Source organism: Rutidosis leptorrhynchoides, chromosome 8 (genome assembly GCF_046630445.1).
Source record: "Rutidosis leptorrhynchoides isolate AG116_Rl617_1_P2 chromosome 8, CSIRO_AGI_Rlap_v1, whole genome shotgun sequence".
Classification (NCBI taxonomy): Eukaryota; Viridiplantae; Streptophyta; class Magnoliopsida; order Asterales; family Asteraceae; genus Rutidosis; species Rutidosis leptorrhynchoides.
In genome coordinates, this window is record NC_092340.1 from 306,269,737 (window position 1) to 306,290,991 (window position 21,255).

A 21,255-nucleotide genomic window follows, 5' to 3' on the forward strand; every position below is an offset into this window, starting at 1 on the left:
AAGCGTAATTACTTCTTGCGCTTGATATTGTTACTCTTAAATAATTATTTTAAGATTAAACTGTAGTTTGAATTAACCAATTCTTCTTCGAATTAATTTCAATCCTGAAAGTTCATAATTAATTTCAATCCTGGAAGTTATTTATGCATCTTAATAACAGCCTTAAAGACTGTCGTTAGCATTTTCCTATGTGAGATAAAAATAAAAATACAAGTTTTTCGTTGTCAGATGAAGATGGGATCACCTCTCCCTCACACTGTAGATGGTTTAAGAGCATAGCCTTCACATCATCATCAACATATTTCAAAATTAGTTTCTATTTGATTAACTAGAAAATAACTTGACAGCATATGTTAAGCTAGCAATTGTTTAATAGATTTTGAATAGGTACATAAACAAAGGATACTAAAAAGCTGTATAAGCATGTTGATCATATTGTCTACTACACTAAAATTAGTACAATCACGGTGCATTATAATCAAGTTGGCATCTTGCAACCTCACAAATGTATCACTTGGATCAACAGATCCTGTTATAAATATTCTATTACTATTTCCTCAAAAAATAAAATTTATTTTTCCGACAGCCATAAACATAAACATCGGATGAGGTTTACCTTGTTGGCAAATCCTGTCGACACCATATAGTGCGATTTGAAAAGTCTAACGATCATTTTGCAGGATTTAAGTCAAGCTTTTGTGAACCAATCGAAAAGGCTAGACATCTGGACGTGAATTGCTCGATCTAGAAACTAAGCAAAGAGCATGTGATGCACCAACGGCTACAGAAAGAACATTGTGGGGACCTAAACCATCATCATCATCCATAAGGAACTTAACTTCGATCGGAAATGGTTGTATCTCTGGCACACCTGGGACCCCTAATTGACCATCCTTAGCGTTCCCCCACATGTACAACTTACCACTATCTGCATATGCCAACAAAATTTAACTAAAATAATGCTTTATACCATTTAAATGATTTGAAATGGTTTATTAACCATTATGCACTTAATGATCTGTTTCTGTACAACTCTTAGTTCAGTAAGTAAAATTGTTGTTTCTTTGTCAATCTGAAAATTGGTCTGTTTCTATGAGATATAGAATCAGACACCCCTTCCCAAACACCCTTCCCCAACAGAGGCACATGGAAACATAACTTAATACAGAAAAAAAAGTAAACAACCCCTTAGTGATTCTATCCGTGCTTAATTCAAAGGATTAGGCTATTACCATAATACAATTACAATGTAGTAATATTTATTTAATCATAATTAAAGCACTAATGTTTACAAGTCAACCCAAACTTGTTTGACCTGGGTTACCTAGTCATCCCAACCCACCCATATTGTCATATTGTAAGAAGAATGGGATGCGACTTAGTTTACCAGTTACAGCGGCTGATGAAGATCCTCCACAAGCAATATACACAATTTTCTCAGAAGCTAGACTCTCGATAACTGTGGGAACGGGCTTATTTTGAGTTGAGAAGTGCCCTAACTGCCCATGTCCACCATATCCCCAAGATAGTACTCGACCTTCATCTTCAAGATTAGAGACCAAAATGACATCAGCATTCTATAATCTACACAAAAATTTACAATTCCACCCCTTCTAAAATCGGATAGTTCCACATTTGGCGTACCAGTTAAAGCAAGAGTGATATCCACCACTTGCTATTTGAATGATACGAACACCCTCCAAACTAGGAATAGGTTGAGGCTTCCAACCACCCACTCGATTACCTCTTCCAAGCTCATTGTTTGAATTTGCTGCATAAATATAATAATATTCACTTTTACTAAAATTACGATTACTATACATTTGAAAATTCATTAAAAAGGGACGAAGCATTGCTAAATTTCTTACCACCCCAGCTCCACAAATGGCCAGCATCGGTGATAACCGTTGTGAAAAAACCACCGCATGCAGCGGAAACAACAGGAACCGGTAACGCTTTGACTTTGGAAGGTATACTAAGTCCACCAACTTCATTTGGGCCACGACCCGGTCCAAGCCCAAGTCTACCTTCCCCTTCGTCACGTCCACAAGTGTATAATACACCTACATTCACCATGTGTTAAAAAATGTTACTGCAAATAACTTAATGGGATAGGAGAATTATAACTGTCAAGGTATTTATTTATATAAAAATAAAAAGTGAACGATTGTTATGTTACAACTTAGATATGAGAAAGTATTTGATGACCTTGTTGAGTAATAGCAGCAGTATGTGTGCCACTAGTTGCAATTTGAGAGATCTTTCCGTCCCAATTGGGTTGTATCTTTTTAGGAGAGAGTTCTCGTGTATACACAGAATGGCCAAGAGCACCAAACCCACCATAGCCCCTGTAAACTTCATTATAGACCCCCAAAAAGAACATTACTTTAAGTCAACACAAGTACACACAATATATTTATATAGTCACTGTCGAACTTAATCGAGCAGAAATGAAGGTCACAAGTAGTCATGTACTACATGATAAAAACGGTAAGCGTGTACATGGCCTAACCGGGTTATCTCATGATTGTTTCTGACCTAATATATGGCCACCCCAATATATTATGCTAGTGAGTTTTGAACCTAAGACCTCATGTAAGTATATCAGGACCTCAACCACTAAGAATTTGATATAAAAAATTCTATTTAACATTCACGATTAACGAGTTAGGCTTGGAAGCTAATATTACCATAAAACCAATGACCTAATAGCTCAGTGGTACAAGTTCCCTTAGAAGCGGGGTTCCGCCATATGGAAACCTTTGCCAAAAATGGGCGTAGATTCGAGTCCTACTTTTGGCAAAGATTTACAACCCTTGACAAAGTGGGATGATACTCGTTTATGATACATGGGGGTATTCGGTGGAGGTATATTACAGATATCCGACTTTTATGGGGTGGGTTCCCAAAGGAAATACCGGAAGTGTTTGTGCCGATCTACACCTTTTAGCCAACATTGTTAATAAAAGCAATTATGGACTCCAATGTGTAAGGTAACGAGTTATAGTACTTTAAAAAGATGACTACTTTTATGACTTCTCATCATCTCAACAATCACTCAAGTATGATATCTAAGGAACTTGCCACACAAAGGTTGTGAAACATTAGCTCACATCAACATTTAAAAGGCTAATTCAAATTAGTTTGATGGTTGAGCTTTAAGTTAAGTTCTTACATTAGGCAACAAACATCAAAAATAAAATGACCGTAAACGCAAATAAAAAGGCTAACTGACCATGAGAAGACGTCACCAACCGAATTAACGGCAAGAGAATGCAGTCCACCAAGAGCAACAGTTTTAACTGAATCAAGATTAGGGTTTAAAGTGGGTCGAAAAAGGGTGTTTTCATGACCAAAACCTAAGCGACCACCATCACCTTTACCCCAAATCCACAACTTACCATCAACAATTACACTTGAATGAAACAACCCACAAGCAACACTAATTCCTAATTGATCGTTATGACACGTGGCGGATGATGATACTGATGATGAAGAAGAAGGGAGATTGAGTGATGAAATTGGACAAGGATATAACTGGGATTCTTCTTTTCCGTTACCTAACTGGCCTGATGACCCTCGTCCCCATGAGTATAGCTGGAGTTTGTTGGTGTTGGCGGCGGCGGCGGTGGGGGCGGCGGCGGTGGTGATAGTACGGCGTAGTTGACGGATGGCCATTTGCACTGTTTGGTTGGTTTGAATTTGACCAATTGAGATTTATTGGCACAACTCAAACACAATTATTCAAGTCGTACACAAGCCAATTTTGTTATGTACACGACCATAGTACTTTACGGTATTGTACTATACAACACTATAAAACACCATAATTATATATATAACAAAAGTAGATCGTGTACATATCACCAGTGTTGTAAATCTCCCGAGATCTCCCCGAGATCTCCCTCGAGATCTCGTTTTTAGAAGGCAACCGAGACGAGATGTTCATCTCCCGAGATTTGTCAGTCAACGGGGTCAAACTTAGTCAAAGCCACTATTTCTCGGATTTTCTTGCTAATTTGTAAGATTTTCTTGTAAAATTAGTAATAACCTAGATTTTCTCGCTCATTTCTCGGATATTTTTGTAAAATTTTGTAAAAACGTATATAAATATACATATATTTATGTTTTTATGTATATTTTTATTAAAAAAACTATAAAGTCAACGTAAGTCAACGTCCGAGATCTCCCCGAGATTATTCCGAGATGCCGAGATCTCCCTAAAAAGTCCAAACGAGATCTCCCCGAGATCCGAATTATCCAACCTTGCATATCACCTTCCTTTACGTTTACACACCTATGTGACAACACGAGGTTATTGAGTTATCTAAATAAACTTGGTTTAGAAAAACACATTTGTGCATCGACTCAAAAATAAACGTCACCCACGTTTGTGATGCATGTTAGGGGTTTGAATAAATTTTAAAATGAGGTAACAATGTACGATAATCTTTTAACTTTTTTAAAACTATTTACAAAAGATCTAAATGCATTAGGTTATAAAACCAAAACATTAAAAAGTAAATTGAAGACTACAACCTTTCACGGTTAAATCTTGAGTATAAAATGGATACTAGTTCATCTCAAGTGTTAATGAGTGAAAGAACAATATGAACAATAATTCGTATTTTTACAACAATATTACTTTAGCTAGTAATACCTTTTTTTTAACGTCAAAATTTCATTACTCCACTAGCAAGACGTTAGGAGAACCATCACCGACAATTACGATGGCTTAATAAGTCAATCGTTTCACTTTACATTTGATTTACCTCTAGTATTACTTTTATATACTAGGAGTAGCGAAATCAGAATTTCAAATTATTGGAGACGAAAATATAATCTAATCTATTCTAATCTAATTGAATCTAATCTTCTAATCTATCTAATCTAATTATGAGATTAAAAATTAGAAGACATATATATGCATGTTAGACCACTCCTTATCAATCTCTTCTTTCACAGAACTTTTCTCTTTCACATCAATGCCACATTAGCACACACTTTTAACATTTCTTTCACTAATCTCTCCATATTATACACTCCACCATCTAGCTTTAACTCATTTAAATTATTATTTAAATATCTTCTATATTACTAATCCGGTAAGATGAGTATGACGTGTCCTCCTGTGATTCTTCCTTAAACTTCCTAATTTTCTAATTAAAAGTTGATTAAATCCACTAATTACAAGAAAATAACACGTGTCCTTCTTAACCACGGATTAAGAAACTGCAGCCTCACTGTTGAATTCGTATTTTGCACCCTCACTTTTTAGGGTTCCTCTAAAAAATTATCACAGGCCTATCTCTCTCATTTCTCTCATAAAACTCTGAAAAATTAATCTGTTAAATACAAATGCAATTTTGCAGATTTTTCTAAACTACGAGCTTCAATCGCCGTTTATCAATCATACGTTCGGAGAGACGTCGAAATTTGAACCAATACTAGCAATCCGCATATCTGATTAGTGTTTACTCTACCTGTTAATCAACGATTTGGAGTTAAATGACGTGATGCAAATTTGTAAGTCGAGGTATGCGAATTTAAATCGTTGTTTATCATCATCCGATTTAATGTTAATAATCATGAACTATTTTACAATTTGATTATTTGTAATTTGTTGATTACGCTTCTTCTATTTCATGTATGCGACTGATTTAAATCGTTTTTTTTTTCAACAACCGACCATGGTTTTTTCTATTAGGGTTTCATAATGCACAAATCAGATCCCATCAATCGTGAATCGTGTAAATGTTTGCGAATCGTGTAATTGTTTGAGAAAAGGTATGTCATTTGTATAAAATAAATTTACAAAAATTGTTTCAAAAATTGATTGTTAATATTTTTCTATTGTTCATTTATTATACTTATATTTTTCAGTTTTTCTCGAATTAAGTACAGTTACACAAATAGTTGTCGTTGTTATTATGCAGCAAGTCATATATTCTGTATATATGTCACTAAATGGGTTTGAATAGGGTCTAAATGGGTAAATCGTTGGTAGGAGTCGTCTCAAATAATTCATTCAATTCCATCTTCGAATTTGTCATTCAGTAGGCCATGGCTGAAAGGCATTGGGACAAATGGTTGGGTTATTTGCTTTGAAGTTGTTAATGAGTTACTTCCATTTATAATATTATAATTTTCAGTGATGGTGCATCGATATAATAAGTTAAATTATATAATGATTTCTTATAACCTTTAGGTAGTGATTTTTCAACAATTTGCAGGCTATCTCCAGCATTGTGAAGACGATAGCGGATGTTACTAATATGCTTTCTTAAATGCAGGCTTTTTCAGCAATTTGCTTTCTTAAAACAAGTGCTATTCTATGGCCTTAAATGTTACTAATATTTTTTTAGATAATTTGTAGTTGATCTTAATGCTTTCTTATGTGACTATTATACTTTCTTATGGTTCTAATTTATGTAGGACTGAACAAGCCACTGCCAAAGATGATGTTATTACAGCAAAAAAGGAAGAAGTGAGGACTCTGAATCTGATTGATTCTGATGACAGTCCAGAAGTGAGGACTATGAATCTTGTGGCGATTTCTCATCTTCTTCATCGTTGATCTTCAGGTTTGTAAGGTAATATGAATATGACGACCCTCAATTTTTCATTTCTGTTCAAATATTAGGACTATATGTACTCGTAAACTTTGTTTAACAACTTTGTTTAAATATTAACTTTTGATCAATATATCCGTTATATAAAGTTTATGTATTTGTGTGTATATGTATGTGTATAAATGTATGTGTATGTACGTGTGTATGTATGTATGGAGGTGTATTATTTAAGTAATAAGTATAGTAAAAATAATAAGAAAAGTAATAAGTATATGTATATGTACCATCTTACACTATTATATATGTAACACATACACCTACTATATATGTATCATATAGTATTGAATACATACATGAATAATAATAATAAAGAATATATATGTATGTATCACATAGATATAATTATATACGTAACATATAATGATAACTTACACAATAGTTGAATAATTAATGTAATCAATAATGCTATTATTAGTATAACATGTACACATACCTATATAGTAACACTTATAACACTAAGTATATTATCACTCATATAAATATAAATTTCTCGAAAACGGTCACTGTTAATATAGTTTATTATATTGATAAACAAACTTAATGTCTATTAGACATCAACTAATCGAACATTATATCTCTAGGTTGAGATCTTCGATTACACACTCCATTCATACTACTTGCGTGGATTTTGCTTGCTTGCTATTAAGGTGAACTTCATAGCCCCGCTTTTTAACTTTCTTTATTTACTTATTTTAAACTTTGGGGTGAGACACATGCTTGCTTTTAAACTGTTTTACGCTTAGACACAAGTACATGAAAACTTTCTTTTGATTAGTTCAAACTGTGCTGCATGCTTTGATTCATGCTAAATCCCTGCCATGATATCGTTAATTGCTACGTATAAATGCAAACTTAGTTATTGTGAGTAGGCCTATTGAGATCGACGTCTCTAACTATTTGACCACTGGTCTTTGGTTACATAATAATGATTTAACGACACGAACGAATAATGTGATCACGGGGTAACTTTGTTTAGTCTCGATATCATACACCTTAGCACTACTACCGAACTGATTGAACTTTATTAATAAATCTTGTGGTCTAAAACTATATATTAAACCTATGTTGTTCACTCAACCTTTTTGGTTGACACTTTAAGCATGTTTTGTCTCAGGTGAAGATTGTTAAAGACTTTGTGTGCTATTTGGGCTTTGCTGCTTTGGAGTCCGCATTTTATCATTTACATTATGCATTAAAACAATTTAGTTTACATTTACATTTTGGATTTACAAATTGTAATGATTTAATACATTCCACTGCGTTAATACATTGGTTTTTAATTAAAACGTCTCATATAGAGTCGTTCTCGCTTTACACTTGTGTTATGATATTGGTTAGTCACAGATTACCCCCGGTTCTATTTAGGGGGTGTGACAGATTGGTATCAGAGCCAGGTTGTTATAGAGAACCAGGATTGCATATTATGTGTGCCTTATGTGTTAGTTAGGTGCCTTAGCAATCCATAGGACTATAACATTTCCTGTTTTAGTTTCTGGTGTATTTTTACCTTACATTTTATTCGTGCTTTTGCGTCATCCTTAGAACCTACCTAATCATCTCTCTTTCTTTTCATTTAGGATGTCTCGCAATAGCCCGATCATCATCTCCAGCAACGAGTCCGATGGATCCTACTCCAAAAGATCTGTCCACACACCGGCTTATGGACCCGTTTCCCCGCCATTTTCACCAACTCACCCAAACTATGTCCCTCCTAGTCCACCACACTACCCTCATTTGGAAGAATCCCACACTAATGCTAACTATGATGGGGATGACGAAGAGGAAGAGTTTGTGGAGGAGATGATTGAAGAAGAAGAAGTTGAGGAAGAATCCAAGTCCGAGTCCTTTGTTCAAGGCAATGGCAACAATAGCGTACCGCGAAATCTTTTGACTATTCGTTCTCATCAAAGTTTTATAAGCTACCCGCCCCCTGCATACAAGAGTACTGAAAGACCTGGGCTCAGTAATATAGAAGTGGTGAATGCTGATCTCATGAGCTACACCAACTGATTTCAAGAGTTTGCTCTCATGGCTACTCACGAGTATCTAGGGATCCAATGCTACATCAATGGATTGCCTAATGAAGTCCGAAGAGATGTTATCTTGGAGAACCCGAGCACCATACAAGAAGCTGCTTGCATGGCAAGCTATTTCATCGACAAACATAAGGAGAAAGAAGGTGCAAAAAGGAAGAGAGAAGGAATGGAGCAAGAAAATTCAAAAAGCAAATTCAACAAATTGTATAAGGGAAAATGTCCTTATTGCAAAAGATGTGAGAAACATCATGAAGGATGGTGTAAGGCCAAATGCACCAAGTGCGAGAAGGTGGGTCACGTAGCCAAGACTTGTAGAGTTGTTATCCCATCAATCAAACCTCCAGCAAATGCAACCGTTCCTACTTGCTATAACTGCGGAGGAGTAGGGCATTTCAAAAATCAATGTTTGGATAAGAAAAAGAATGAAGAGGCACAATGAAGAGTTTTTGAAAACCACTAGACGCATTTAAATTTTCATAGTATTCTTTATGTTACCATTTAGTACTTATATAGTTTGGAAGATTTCGTTAAGTTTCTGTAATACTCTAGTTATTTTCTTTTAATGAATGATGTTACTTTCTTTTCTTTTATTTTCCATTGAATCATTCACCTCGATGAAGATGCATATTGACTAGATGACATAGTAGTAACCTTATGGAGTGATAAAAGTATGATTTAGAATAATATAATGACACTTGATCAACGTCATTATATTATGATAAGTCATACAGAAATCCTAATGGATCATGATGGGAATAAGATTTGATCAACCTTAGGACCACTGTGTACCATTACATACTCATTATCACTATATTATCGACTAAAAATATCAACCCTATATATTATAAATCCCTTACTTGTCAATTATCCACGCCCGGTGCTGTACCTATTGCATAGGTATCATACCGATTAGCTCCACCCGAAATGAAGGAATCATCCAGCCAACTCCAAGAGCTTTTGGAGAAAGGTTTCGTTCGTCTTAGCTTGCCTCTGTAAGGAGCACCCGTTCTATTTGTTAAAAAGAAAGATGGCACGTTGAGAATGTGTATTGATTACCGAGAACTCAACAAGCTAACCATCAAGAATCGTTATCCTCTGCCGTGCATTGATGACCTGTTTGAACAACTACAAGGGTCAAGTATTTATTCGAAGATTGATCTTAGGTCGGGTTATCATCAATTGAGAGTCAAGGAAACTGATGTTTCTTAGACTGCTTTCCGAACTCGCTATGGACATTATGAGTTTCTTCTCATTCCTTTTGGTTTAACCAACACTCCTGCTGTATTCATGGATCTTATGAACCGTGTATGCAAGCCTTATCTTGATAAATTCGTGATTTTTTTCGTCGACGATATTCTAATCTATTCCAAGAACGAGAAAGAGCATGAGCAACATTTGCGATTGATTCTAGAGCTCTTAAAGAAGGAACAACTGTATGCCAAGTTCTCTAAATGCGAATTTTGGTTGCGAACCGTACAATTTCTCGGACATGTAGTTGATAGTGAAGAAATACATGTCGATCCGGTGAAAATTACTGCTATTCGAAATTGGGAAGTACCTAAGAGTGCGAAACATATTCGCCAATTTTTAGGACTTGCTGGTTATTACCGAAGATTCATCAAAGATTTTTCTATTTTAGCCAAGCCTCTCACTAAGCTAACACACAAGGGGAAGAAGTTTGAGTGGTCCGAAGAACAAGAATCTGCTTTTAAGGTTCTAAAGGATAAATTGACCACAACCCCGATTCTATCATTACCCGATGGCAACGACGATTTTGTAGTCTATTGTGATGCCTCGAACCAAGGTTTCGAATGTGTCTTAATGCAACGTAACAAAGTTATAGCCTATGCATCTAGACAATTGAAGAAACATGAGAAGAACTATACCACGCATGACCTAGAGTTAGGAGCTGTGGTATTTGCATTGAAGATGTGGAGACATTATCTCTACGGAATTAAATTCACGGTATTTACCGATCATAAAAGTCTTCAACATATCTTTGATCAGAAGCAACTGAACATGAGACAAAGGCGTTGGGTTGAGTCATTAAATGACTACGACCGTGAGCTTAAATATCATCCTGGTAAGGCAAATGTAGTTGCCGATGCCTTTAGTAGAAAAGATCGTGTCAAACCGATCCGAGTTCGAGCTTTAAACATACGTATTCGTACGAATCTTACATCTCAAATCCGTGAAGCACAACTTGAAGCATTGAAGGAAGAGAATGTCCAACTTGAGGGACTTAAAGGTCTCGTAAAGCAACTTGAACTCAAGGGAAACGGAATAAAGTATTTCAATAACCGAATCTGGGTCCCAATTTTTGGAAATCTTCGAGAACTAGTTTTGGATGAAGCACATAAGACTAGGTATTCTATTCACCCGGGCTCTAGTAAAATGTATCACGATGTGAAAGAGTTTTATTGGTGGCCTAATCTTAAATCTGATATTGCCGATTATGTGAGCAAGTGCCTTACTTGTTTAAAAGTTAAGGCCGAGCATCAAAAGCCGTCTGGTTTACTTCAACAGCCGGATATTCCGCAGTGGAAGTGGGAATGTATCACTATGGATTTCATCACCAAGTTGCCTAAGACTTCAAACGGCAATGATACTATATGGGTCATAGTGGATCGTCTTACTAAATCTGCACACTTCTTACCAATCAAAGAAACCGACAAGATGGAGAAATTGTCACAGCTTTATATCAAAGAGATTGTCTCTCGTCATGGAGTCCCTATTTCAATCATTTCAGATCGCGACAGTCGATTTATCTCTAGATTTTGAAAAACTTTACAATCTGCTCTTGGAACTCAACTCGACATGAGTACTGCTTATCATCCGCAAACCGATGGTCAAAGTGAACGAACCATTCAAACATTGGAAGATATGCTCCGTGCTTGTGTTATCGATTTTGGCAAAGGTTGGGATAGACACTTGCCTTTAGCCGAATTTTCTTACAACAACAGTTATCACTCGAGTATTAAGGCTGCACCTTTTAAAGCCTTGTACGGACGAAAATGTAGATCTCCACTGTGCTGGGATGAACTAGAGGATAGACAAATAACTGGTCCGGAAATCATTCATGAAACAACCGAAAAGATCGTTCAGATTAAGAAACGATTAGAAACTGCCCGCAGCCGACAAAAGAGCTATGCTGATATTCGTCGGAAAGATTTAGAATTCCAAGTTGGTGATAAAGTCATGTTGAAAGTATCCCCTTGGAAAGGAGTAGTTCGTTTTAGTAAACGAAGCAAACTAGGTTCGCGTTTTGTTGGACCTTTCAAGGTTATCGAAAGAATTGGTCCCGTGGCATATCGATTAGAACTACCTGCCGAGCTTAGTAAGGTACACGACGTGTTTCAAGTCTCAAATCTGAAAAAGTGTCTTGCTGATGACACACTCGTTGTTCCTTTGGATGACATTCGCATTGATGATAAGATGCACTTCATTGAAGAACCAATTGAGGTCATTAATCAAACTGAGAAATGCTTGAAACAAAGTACTATACCTATTGTTAAAGTCCGTTGGAATTCACGACGAGGCCCCGAGTATACCTTGGAACGTGAACACCAAATGAGGCGAAAATATCCCCATCTCTTCTCAACCGCAGATGCATCCAAGAAGTCCACCTAAAACTTCGGGACGAAGTTTTTATTAACGGGGAGGTACTATGACGACCCTCAATTTTTCATTTCTGTTCAAATATTAGGACTATATGTACTCGTAAACTTTGTTTAACAACTTTGTTTAAATATTAACTTTTGATCAATATATCCGTTATATAAAGTTTATGTATTTGTATGTATATGTATGTGTATAAATGTATGTGTATGTACGTGTGTGTGTATGTATGGAGGTGTATTATATAAGTAATAAGTATAGTAAAAATAATAAGAAAAGTAATAAGTATATGTATATGTACCATCTTACACTATTATATATGTAACAGATACACCTACTATATATGTATCATATAGTATTGAATACATACATGAATAATAATAATAAAGAATATATATGTATGTATCACATAGATATAATTATATACGTAACATATAATGATAACTTACACAATAGTTGAATAATTAATGTAATCAATAATGCTATTATTAGTATAACATGTACACATACCTATATAGTAACACTTATAACACTAAGTATATTATCACTCATATAAATATAACTTTCTCGAAAACGGTCACTGTTAATATAGTTTACTATACTGATAAACAAACTTAATGTCTATTAGACATCAACTAATCGAACATTATATCTCTAGGTTGAGATCTTCGATTACACACTCCATTCATACTACTTGCGTGGATTTTGCTTGCTTGCTATTAAGGTGAACTTCATAGCCCCGCTTTTTAACTTTCTTTATTTACTTATTTTAAACTTTGAGGTGAGACACATGCTTGCTTTTAAACTATTTTACGCTTAGACACAAGTACATGAAAACTTTCTTTTGATTAGTTCAAACTGTACTGCATGCTTTGATTCATGCTAAATTCCTGCCATGATATCGTTAATTGCTACGTATAAATGCAAACTTAGTTATTGTGAGTAGGCCTATTGAGAGCGGCGTCTCTAACTATTTGACCACTGGTCTTTGGTTACATAATAATGATTTAACGACACGAACGAATAATGTGATCACGGGGTAACTTTGTTTAGTCTCGATATCATACACCTCAGCACTACTACCGAACTGATTGAACTTTATTAATAAATCGTGTGGTCTAAAACTATATATTAAACCTATGTTGTTCACTCAACCTTTTTGGTTGACACTTTAAGCATGTTTTGTCTCACGTGAAGATTGCTAAAGACTTTGTGTGCTATTTGGGCTTTGCTGCTTTGGAGTCAGCATTTTATCATTTACATTATGCATTAAAACAATTTAGTTTACATTTACATTTTGGATTTACAAATTGTAATGATTTAATACATTCCGCTGCGTTAATACATTGGTTTTTAATTAAAACGTCTCATATAGAGTCATTCTCGCTTTACACTTATGTTATGATATTGGTTAGTCACAGATTACCCCCGGTTCTATTTAGGGGTGTGACAATGAATATGTCCAAATGGGTAATTTTTAGTTAATTTAGTCGATTATATACTTATATCCACAAGGTTTTTTTCTCAATTGGTAATTACAATAATGCTTTTAAATTGGAGTTTTGATATATTTCTCAGTTAGATATTAAGCAATATAAAATAAACAGCTTCTAATTATGTTGTGTCATATTTTAAAAGTTGTTTTTTTGAGCAACAATATCATGTATGACTCAATAATTGTTTTACTTTTATCATTCTGTTGAATTTGTTCATAAATGTTTGTTCTTCTAATTGTATAAGAATAGGAATTAAATGTTTATAGTAGCAATGCATCATTTCTCTAACCTTATATTCATTAAACATAATTTACCTTTGTGTAGGTATCAATCCATAATATGATACTGTTACTCATATAAATATATATGTATTATTATATGAGGAATAGGATTATATGTGTGTATATGTAAATACGTGTAAATTTAGTGTTATGGATGGTACCATTATGAGGTGCGTCCATTGCCAAAAGCTACCATTATGAGGCCCCTTTGGATGGATTTGGTACGTTCTGATTCACTAATATTCCGAGCTACTAATATCAGTTATAACTTTTGAGTATTTGTTATTTTTAGTAGTTTCGTAATGCTATGTGAGTTTTTTGAAAACACAATGAAATCGACAGGTGAGCGGGTTTAGTTAGTAGGTCACAGAGTTGTCATTGATCATCGGGATCAGTAATCAATAACCCCGGTATAAATGTTAGTTGACAAATTATATTTTGCAGATTTGTAAAGTGACACTTTACGTGATGCTTATAGGAGCATGTCCTATTGAAGACCAAGAATATCTAAAGATTTTTAGGACGATGTCTATCGCTTTCACTTTCTTTATTATAAAATGGGTTAGTTTGGGTTAGGTAAATGGTGAAACGGGTCATAGGTCAAATTGGTCCAAACGGGTCATTTTTACATTGATTTTTAATTTTATTATTATGTTGTACAAATAAATTTGTAAACGGATGCTTATAGCTGACTGCATCTTTAGAGAAATATTTAAGTTATTGATTTGATCTTCACAGATGTCTGCTAATGTTAATGTATATGGTCCTGCTTTGAGGATAAATAATACAAAGTCATCAGATTTTGGTTTGTTCTCAGTTTCGAATCAGCAGTTACGTCATATTGGTAAGGTTATTTTATTTATGGTTTCGTGATTTTACTTTCATGATTTATGTTATTTTTAAAGTGAACTTTTTATTTTTTATTTTTTTATTGATTCATAACTGCAGTTGTAGTTTCTGAACCTTTATTGTAGTAGTCGAAGGTGGGGCCCATTTTGGTAATGATCTCATCATGATCATGTTTGATTTTAGTTTTTGGTTGCTGTTCTTTGTCAATATCTTTCAGCTGGTATTCCTATCATCACTGGTAAAGATCTTGCCCAGGTATATATTAATTTACGACCGAATCGATCTATGATTATAGTCTTATCATATTATGCGTTATAATAATTGATAAAGTTTTAATCTTTTTATTATTTTCTAAATCACGGGGTTAATAAAGTTTTAATCTTTATTTTTATTTTTTGAATTCTGTAGATATGCAGTACAGAGTACGATACAGTTTTGTGTTACCTTTTAGGGATTCACGCCGAAGTTTCCATGATTGATTTGGATATATCGCTGGTACCCTACCATTTTGGTAATGATCTCATCATGATCATGTTTATTTTTAGTTTTTGGCTGCTGTTCTTTGTCAATATCTTTCAGCTGGTATTCCTATCATCATTGGTAAAGATCTTGCCCAGGTATATATTAATTTACGGCCGCAATCGATCTATGATTATAGTTTTTATCATATTATGCATTATAATAATTGATAAGGTTTTAATCTTTTTTATTTTATGAATCACGGGGTTAATAAAGTTTTGATCTTTTTTTTTTTTTTTGAATTCTGTAGATATGCAGTACAGAGTACGACTCCGTTTTCAATTCTTTGTCAATAATTCAAAATAGGTCCAATTTTTAAACAAGTTTTTTACTGTAGCTTTGAGACAGATTGAGTTGCATTGAGCACAAGGTTTCATGTGTTTTTTGAAGTCTATATGATTAGTGTGTTAATAATCTAATTTAATAAATATCTTGATTTGGGAGGTTATATGCATTGAAAATACACTTGCATCTACTTAAACTATGTTTACCAAGCTCATAATATCTAAGTTTAACCATTTTACTCTCGGGTTGAAAATGACTTTTAGCGGTAATTCATGATTTACCTCATCACAGTTGGCTTGTGGCCTTGTGTCATCAGTATTTTAAAGCATAAAGGTTGATGCATGTTAGAACATTGTCAGCACACCGGACACCTGAACTTTGTTTTCTTATGCAACATATGGTCGTGGGTACAAATCATTTTCCAGGTTCATCATCTTTTAATTTTTGTTAAAATTCATTTGTTTGTAATTAATATTATTCGTTCTTTAGTTATTGATGATTTGTTGTTATATGATGTTGTGGATGTATATCAACGATCTACTATCATCAATAATTTTTGTTAATATTGAGCATGAAATGGCAACTAAGAAGAGACAAAAAAGGTAGACGATGTTGTATCTTCAGTTGATGCTAGTATTAGTGGTAATAAATTACTAAATTCTATTGAAAAATCGATCGATTTATGGTAAGCAAATTCGGTCTGAGGGTAGTAAGTGCGTCACTACATTTTGCGCACAAAGGTCTTCGAATAGTCACCAAAATGTGTGGTTTCTAAAGCTTCCGAGTTGAATGTGTATCTATGGTGGACAATCCATCAATGTTGCAACTTCTAATTGGGTAGGTACGTGTTTTTTTTACCTTTTTTATTTTAAACCTACACATAAATTGTCATTTATATATGATATTGAAGGAGTTTATTTCGTTGCAGTATCTGATGTTTCAGATGCCAAGACGATACATTCTTATCGCAATTCTTTACATCCTTCTTCGTCCTTATGTTCAACGGACGGGCTCATAATCTTTTTGTATCATAGAGCAAGTGCAGGAAATTTGGTGACAATTACTATTACTATACACAATTGATTGTAGCATTGTAATTGTATACACGGGCTCATATACATTTGCAGGAAATTTGGTGATAATGACTGTATAATATCGTTATTTTATATACATTTGCAAAAAACTAGATAATATTTTCGGATGAGTACCCGTGCAACGCACGGGCTCATAAATCTAGTAATAAATAAATAAAGATAACATTTTACTAAATCTACTATCTGTTATAAAAGTTAAATTGGATGTTAATTTTATTATTATTATAGATATTGTATAGTAGATTTTTTGAGTATAAATATGTGTGTTATGAGTTTATATATATTCTCTCATATTCTCTCATATTCTCTCTATATACTTATTAGTAGTCTACAGTCAAGAACTAGGCCACTAAAGGTAGTTATAAGCCTACAAAATTATAACACGTTATCAGCACGAAGTGCTCCGTATAATCAAGGTTTATCTAAGCAAGCACACGTCACTAATCAAGGTAAGAAATTATCTAACTTTTATTAACTTCACTAACATTTATATTTATGTTATTTAAGTTATATATGGTCGGTTATACCGCCTGAATTATATTTCTGTAATCTAACTTTTATTAACTTCACTAACATTTATATTTATGTTATTTAAGTTATATATGGTCGGTTATACCGCCTGAATTATATTTTCTGTAATCTAACTCCTATTAACTTCACTAACATTTATATTTATGTTAATAAGACCTCATGATTGTACGCAACACGTCATTTGACAACACGGTACTTTATGTACGCAACACGTCATTTGACAACACGGTATCATGGGTCGAGATTAATTCCGATCAATACGAATACGATGGGGTCTTTATATGTTATCTAACATTTATGATTACTTATGCAATTAATCATTATTTATTTCATGCATACTAATGTTTATTCTTAAATTTATAATCTTAAAAGTTAAAATAAGAAAAGGTAGTTTGTATTTTTATTAAAAGTAAATCTTAAAAGTTAAAATAAGAAAAAGTAGTTTGTATTTTTATTAAAAGTAAATCTTAAAAGTTAAAATAAGAAAAGTAGTTTGTATTTTTATTAAAAGTAAATCTTAAAAGTTAAAATAAAAAAAGTAGTTTGTGATTTTATTAAAAGTAAATCTTAAAAGTTAAAAAAAAAAGTAGTTTGTATTTTATTAAAAGTAAATCTTAAAAGTTAAAATAGAAAAACTAATTTGTATTTTTATTAAAAGTAAATCTTAAAAGTTAAAATAAGAAAGCAACATAAGTTCCGAATATATTTCTTTTTTTTGTTAACTGAATATGTAAACGATTAGTCAGCCTATAAAATTGGTATAATATGATTTATATTTTATTTGATAATATGAAGCAGGTTATGAAATCAAAAGTTGTGTATACCAAAACTCTACCTAAGTTGTTGAATATATTTTATTATTATAATATATATGTAGTCGTAAACTGGATATTTCTCGTTTGAGTTATTAACACATTAGATCTATGAAGTAATTAAATAGTTGTGAATATTATCCCAAAAAGAAGAAAATATATATATATATATATATATATATATATATATATATATATATATATATATATATATATATATATTTATTGCAATACTATGATCTGCTACTCTCATGTTATCATATTGTGGTATACTGTTTTAACTTGTATGATTGTATAAACCGACTACATATGAGCATGTTATAGAACATATTTGTGTCTAGTTATCTTCGGATAGAATAACTATTTTTGAGTCTTATGCATGATGAATATAATCATTGATTTACGTTTTGTATTGACTAGGAATATTCTATTTATGGAATGAATATTGATGAATCATAATCATGATTTTTTAAGACAAAGTATACTTGGTGTATTTGATGTATGCATCAAGTAATTATATACTTATATATGTATATATGTATATATTGTGATTATATATATGCTACATGGTTATGGTTGCTACCTTGTAAGTTTTTAATTGGTCTAACATGAAACTTGGAAAAAGTGATTATATTAATTTGTTATATCATGACCTATGCTATTATTAATCTAATTGATTAATAAGTTAGTGGATTAGATTGGCATATTATTTTGTAATCGGTGTACTCTTTTAAACTCTCGCCATACACATGATTATATGTGCTATACACTGATGCAATTTGATTTTTTTTTTAAATCACGATAAATTGCATGTTGGATTATTTTAATATTTAATGCATAATTGATAATCATCATGATCTTTTAAGATTAGAAATATATTTGATCTGTACATAAATTAGTTGTATACTTAATATGCATATCTTTCAAGTGAATACAATTCACAGACCTTTGATATATTAGATCGATTTACATGGTAATTTAATATTTGAAATGTTACCTTATATTTGATATATATTATTTTATGCAAAAAAAAATAATAAAAAAAAAATTAATAATAAAATAAATAAATTATGTGGAGTCCAGTTTTATGATGATTAATTGGGCTTATCATGACTATTGCTACTAGGTTACTAGTACAATTGTTGAGTCGCTTTCTAATGCGGTTCTTTCTCAGATTGTAACTTGTTTGCAGATAATGGTAACATACACACTATGATCAAATCTAAGAAATATTTCATTGATTTAAATCAAATGAAGGAATTATAAATACTATATCAGGTCTTGCAAACTTGATATAAGGAACGGAAAAGGCAAAAATTCATATTACCAAATGGTAAAAATTTTCTGATAAACAATGCCTTGTTTTCTCAAAATCAAAGAGAAATTAATTGAGTTTCTCTGATATATATATATATATCATAATGGATATGATTATCAGTAAATGATAACAGATAATGAGAAATATCTATGTAGCACCGAAAAGCGCATATGATGAAAAGCGCGTATATGATAAAAAGCGCATATGATAAAAAGCGCATATGATGAAAAGCGCATATGATGAAAAGCGCAGCGCATATGATTAAAAGTGCATATGGTGATTAATGAAAAGCACATTGAGAAAGAATCACCAATATTTCTTGAAAGAATTCAAGGGAATATATATGGACCAATTCATCCATCATGTGGACCATTTTGATATTTCATGATTCTAATAGACGCATCTAGCGGATGGTCTCATGTTTGTGTGTTATCAAGCCGTAATATGGCATTTGCAAAGTTTCTTGAACAAATTATTAAATTGAGAACACATTATTCTGATTACATCATTAAAAGGATGAGACTTGATAATGCTGGTGAGTTAACATCTCAAGTATTGAATGATTATTATATGTCTACAGGGATTGTTGTTGAACATCCAGTTACTCATGTGCATACACAAAATTGGTTTAGCTAAATCAATAGATAAACGCTTGCAGCTAATAACTAGACAATTGGAAATGAGTACAAAACTCTCAATATTTATATGGGGACATGTAAAATTACATGATGCGACATTAATTCGCATTAAACCAAGTGCAAGTCATAAATATTCTCCATTACCAACTTAATTTTGGTCGAGAGCCAAATATTTTCCATCTTAGAACATTTGGTTGTGCAGTGTATTTTTAATTGCACCACCACAATAAATGATTCCTCAAAGAAGGATGGAAATATGTGTTGGATATGAAACATCTTCAATCATAAGATATATTGAACCCATGACGGGTGATGTTTTACAGCACATTTTGCTGATTGTCACTTTAATGAAACATTATTCCCTATATTAGGGGGAGAAATGAAAAATAAATAAAAAGATGCTTCATTATGTGAACATCAATTAAGGTATATAGAACTCGCACAAAAGAATGCGAAACGAAAGTTCAAAAATAATGCATATGCAAGAACTTGCAAATTAATTACTTTATGCATTTAAAGATACAAAAAGAGTGACTAAATCATATATACCAGCAGTAAATGCTTAAGCTAGAATTGAAATTCCAAAAGCTGGCAATAATGTCACTCATGAGTCTTCGCCACGTCTGAAACGTGGAAGACAAATTGGTTCAAAAGATAAAAATCTTAGAAAAGAAAAATTAGCTGATAATGAGGTAAAAAAAAGTGTTCAAGAAGAACCACAAATCAATATTCCTTCTGCAGAGGATATTGATAAATGTAAATACATAAATTGCAATAAATTATGCAATATTATGGAACCGAAATGAAATGAAAAATCTTGATGAGATATTTTCATATAATGTTACAATGACATCATGAATAAAGATGATGATCTGGAACCAAAATCTGTCATTGAATATCAAAATAGACATGATTGAGCTCAACAGAAAGGAGCAATACGAGCTGAATTAGAATCACTCAATAAAAGAAAAGTTTTCGGATCAATCGTTATCACTTTTAAAGATGTGAAACGTATGGGATATAAATGAATTTTTATCCGAAAAAGAAATGTGCAAATGAAGATACAAGGCAAAACTAGACTTGTAACTCAAGGTTTCCCACAAAGACCAGAAATGAATTATGAGGAAAACTTATCCTTATGTAATG

The 21,255-nt window shown here is 32.9% G+C and overlaps 1 protein-coding gene and 1 long non-coding RNA gene across 3 annotated transcripts; one reads left to right on the forward strand and one right to left on the reverse strand.

Annotated features, from left to right (window-relative positions):
* Window positions 1-366: 366 nt before the first annotated feature.
* Window positions 367-3,716, reverse strand: LOC139862253 (RCC1 domain-containing protein RUG3, mitochondrial-like). The gene is given in 7 exon segments (XM_071850825.1): window positions 367-928; window positions 1,388-1,543; window positions 1,645-1,658; window positions 1,660-1,771; window positions 1,869-2,063; window positions 2,209-2,348; window positions 3,236-3,716. Coding segments are annotated over 7 exon segments (1,272 nt in total). The 5' UTR covers window positions 3,679-3,716; the 3' UTR covers window positions 367-716.
* Window positions 3,717-14,797: 11,081 nt separating this feature from the next.
* LOC139864791 (uncharacterized) lies at window positions 14,798-16,875 on the forward strand. Of its 2 annotated transcripts, XR_011764492.1 has the most exons (5): window positions 14,798-14,907; window positions 15,096-15,167; window positions 15,321-15,529; window positions 16,008-16,557; window positions 16,645-16,875. It is a non-coding gene; the product is annotated as an uncharacterized lncRNA (long non-coding RNA). The 2 variants fall into 2 exon arrangements; XR_011764491.1 differs by lacking the exon at window positions 14,798-14,907 and having other exon boundaries at window positions 15,023-15,167.
* The last annotated feature ends 4,380 nt before the right edge of the window (window positions 16,876-21,255 follow it).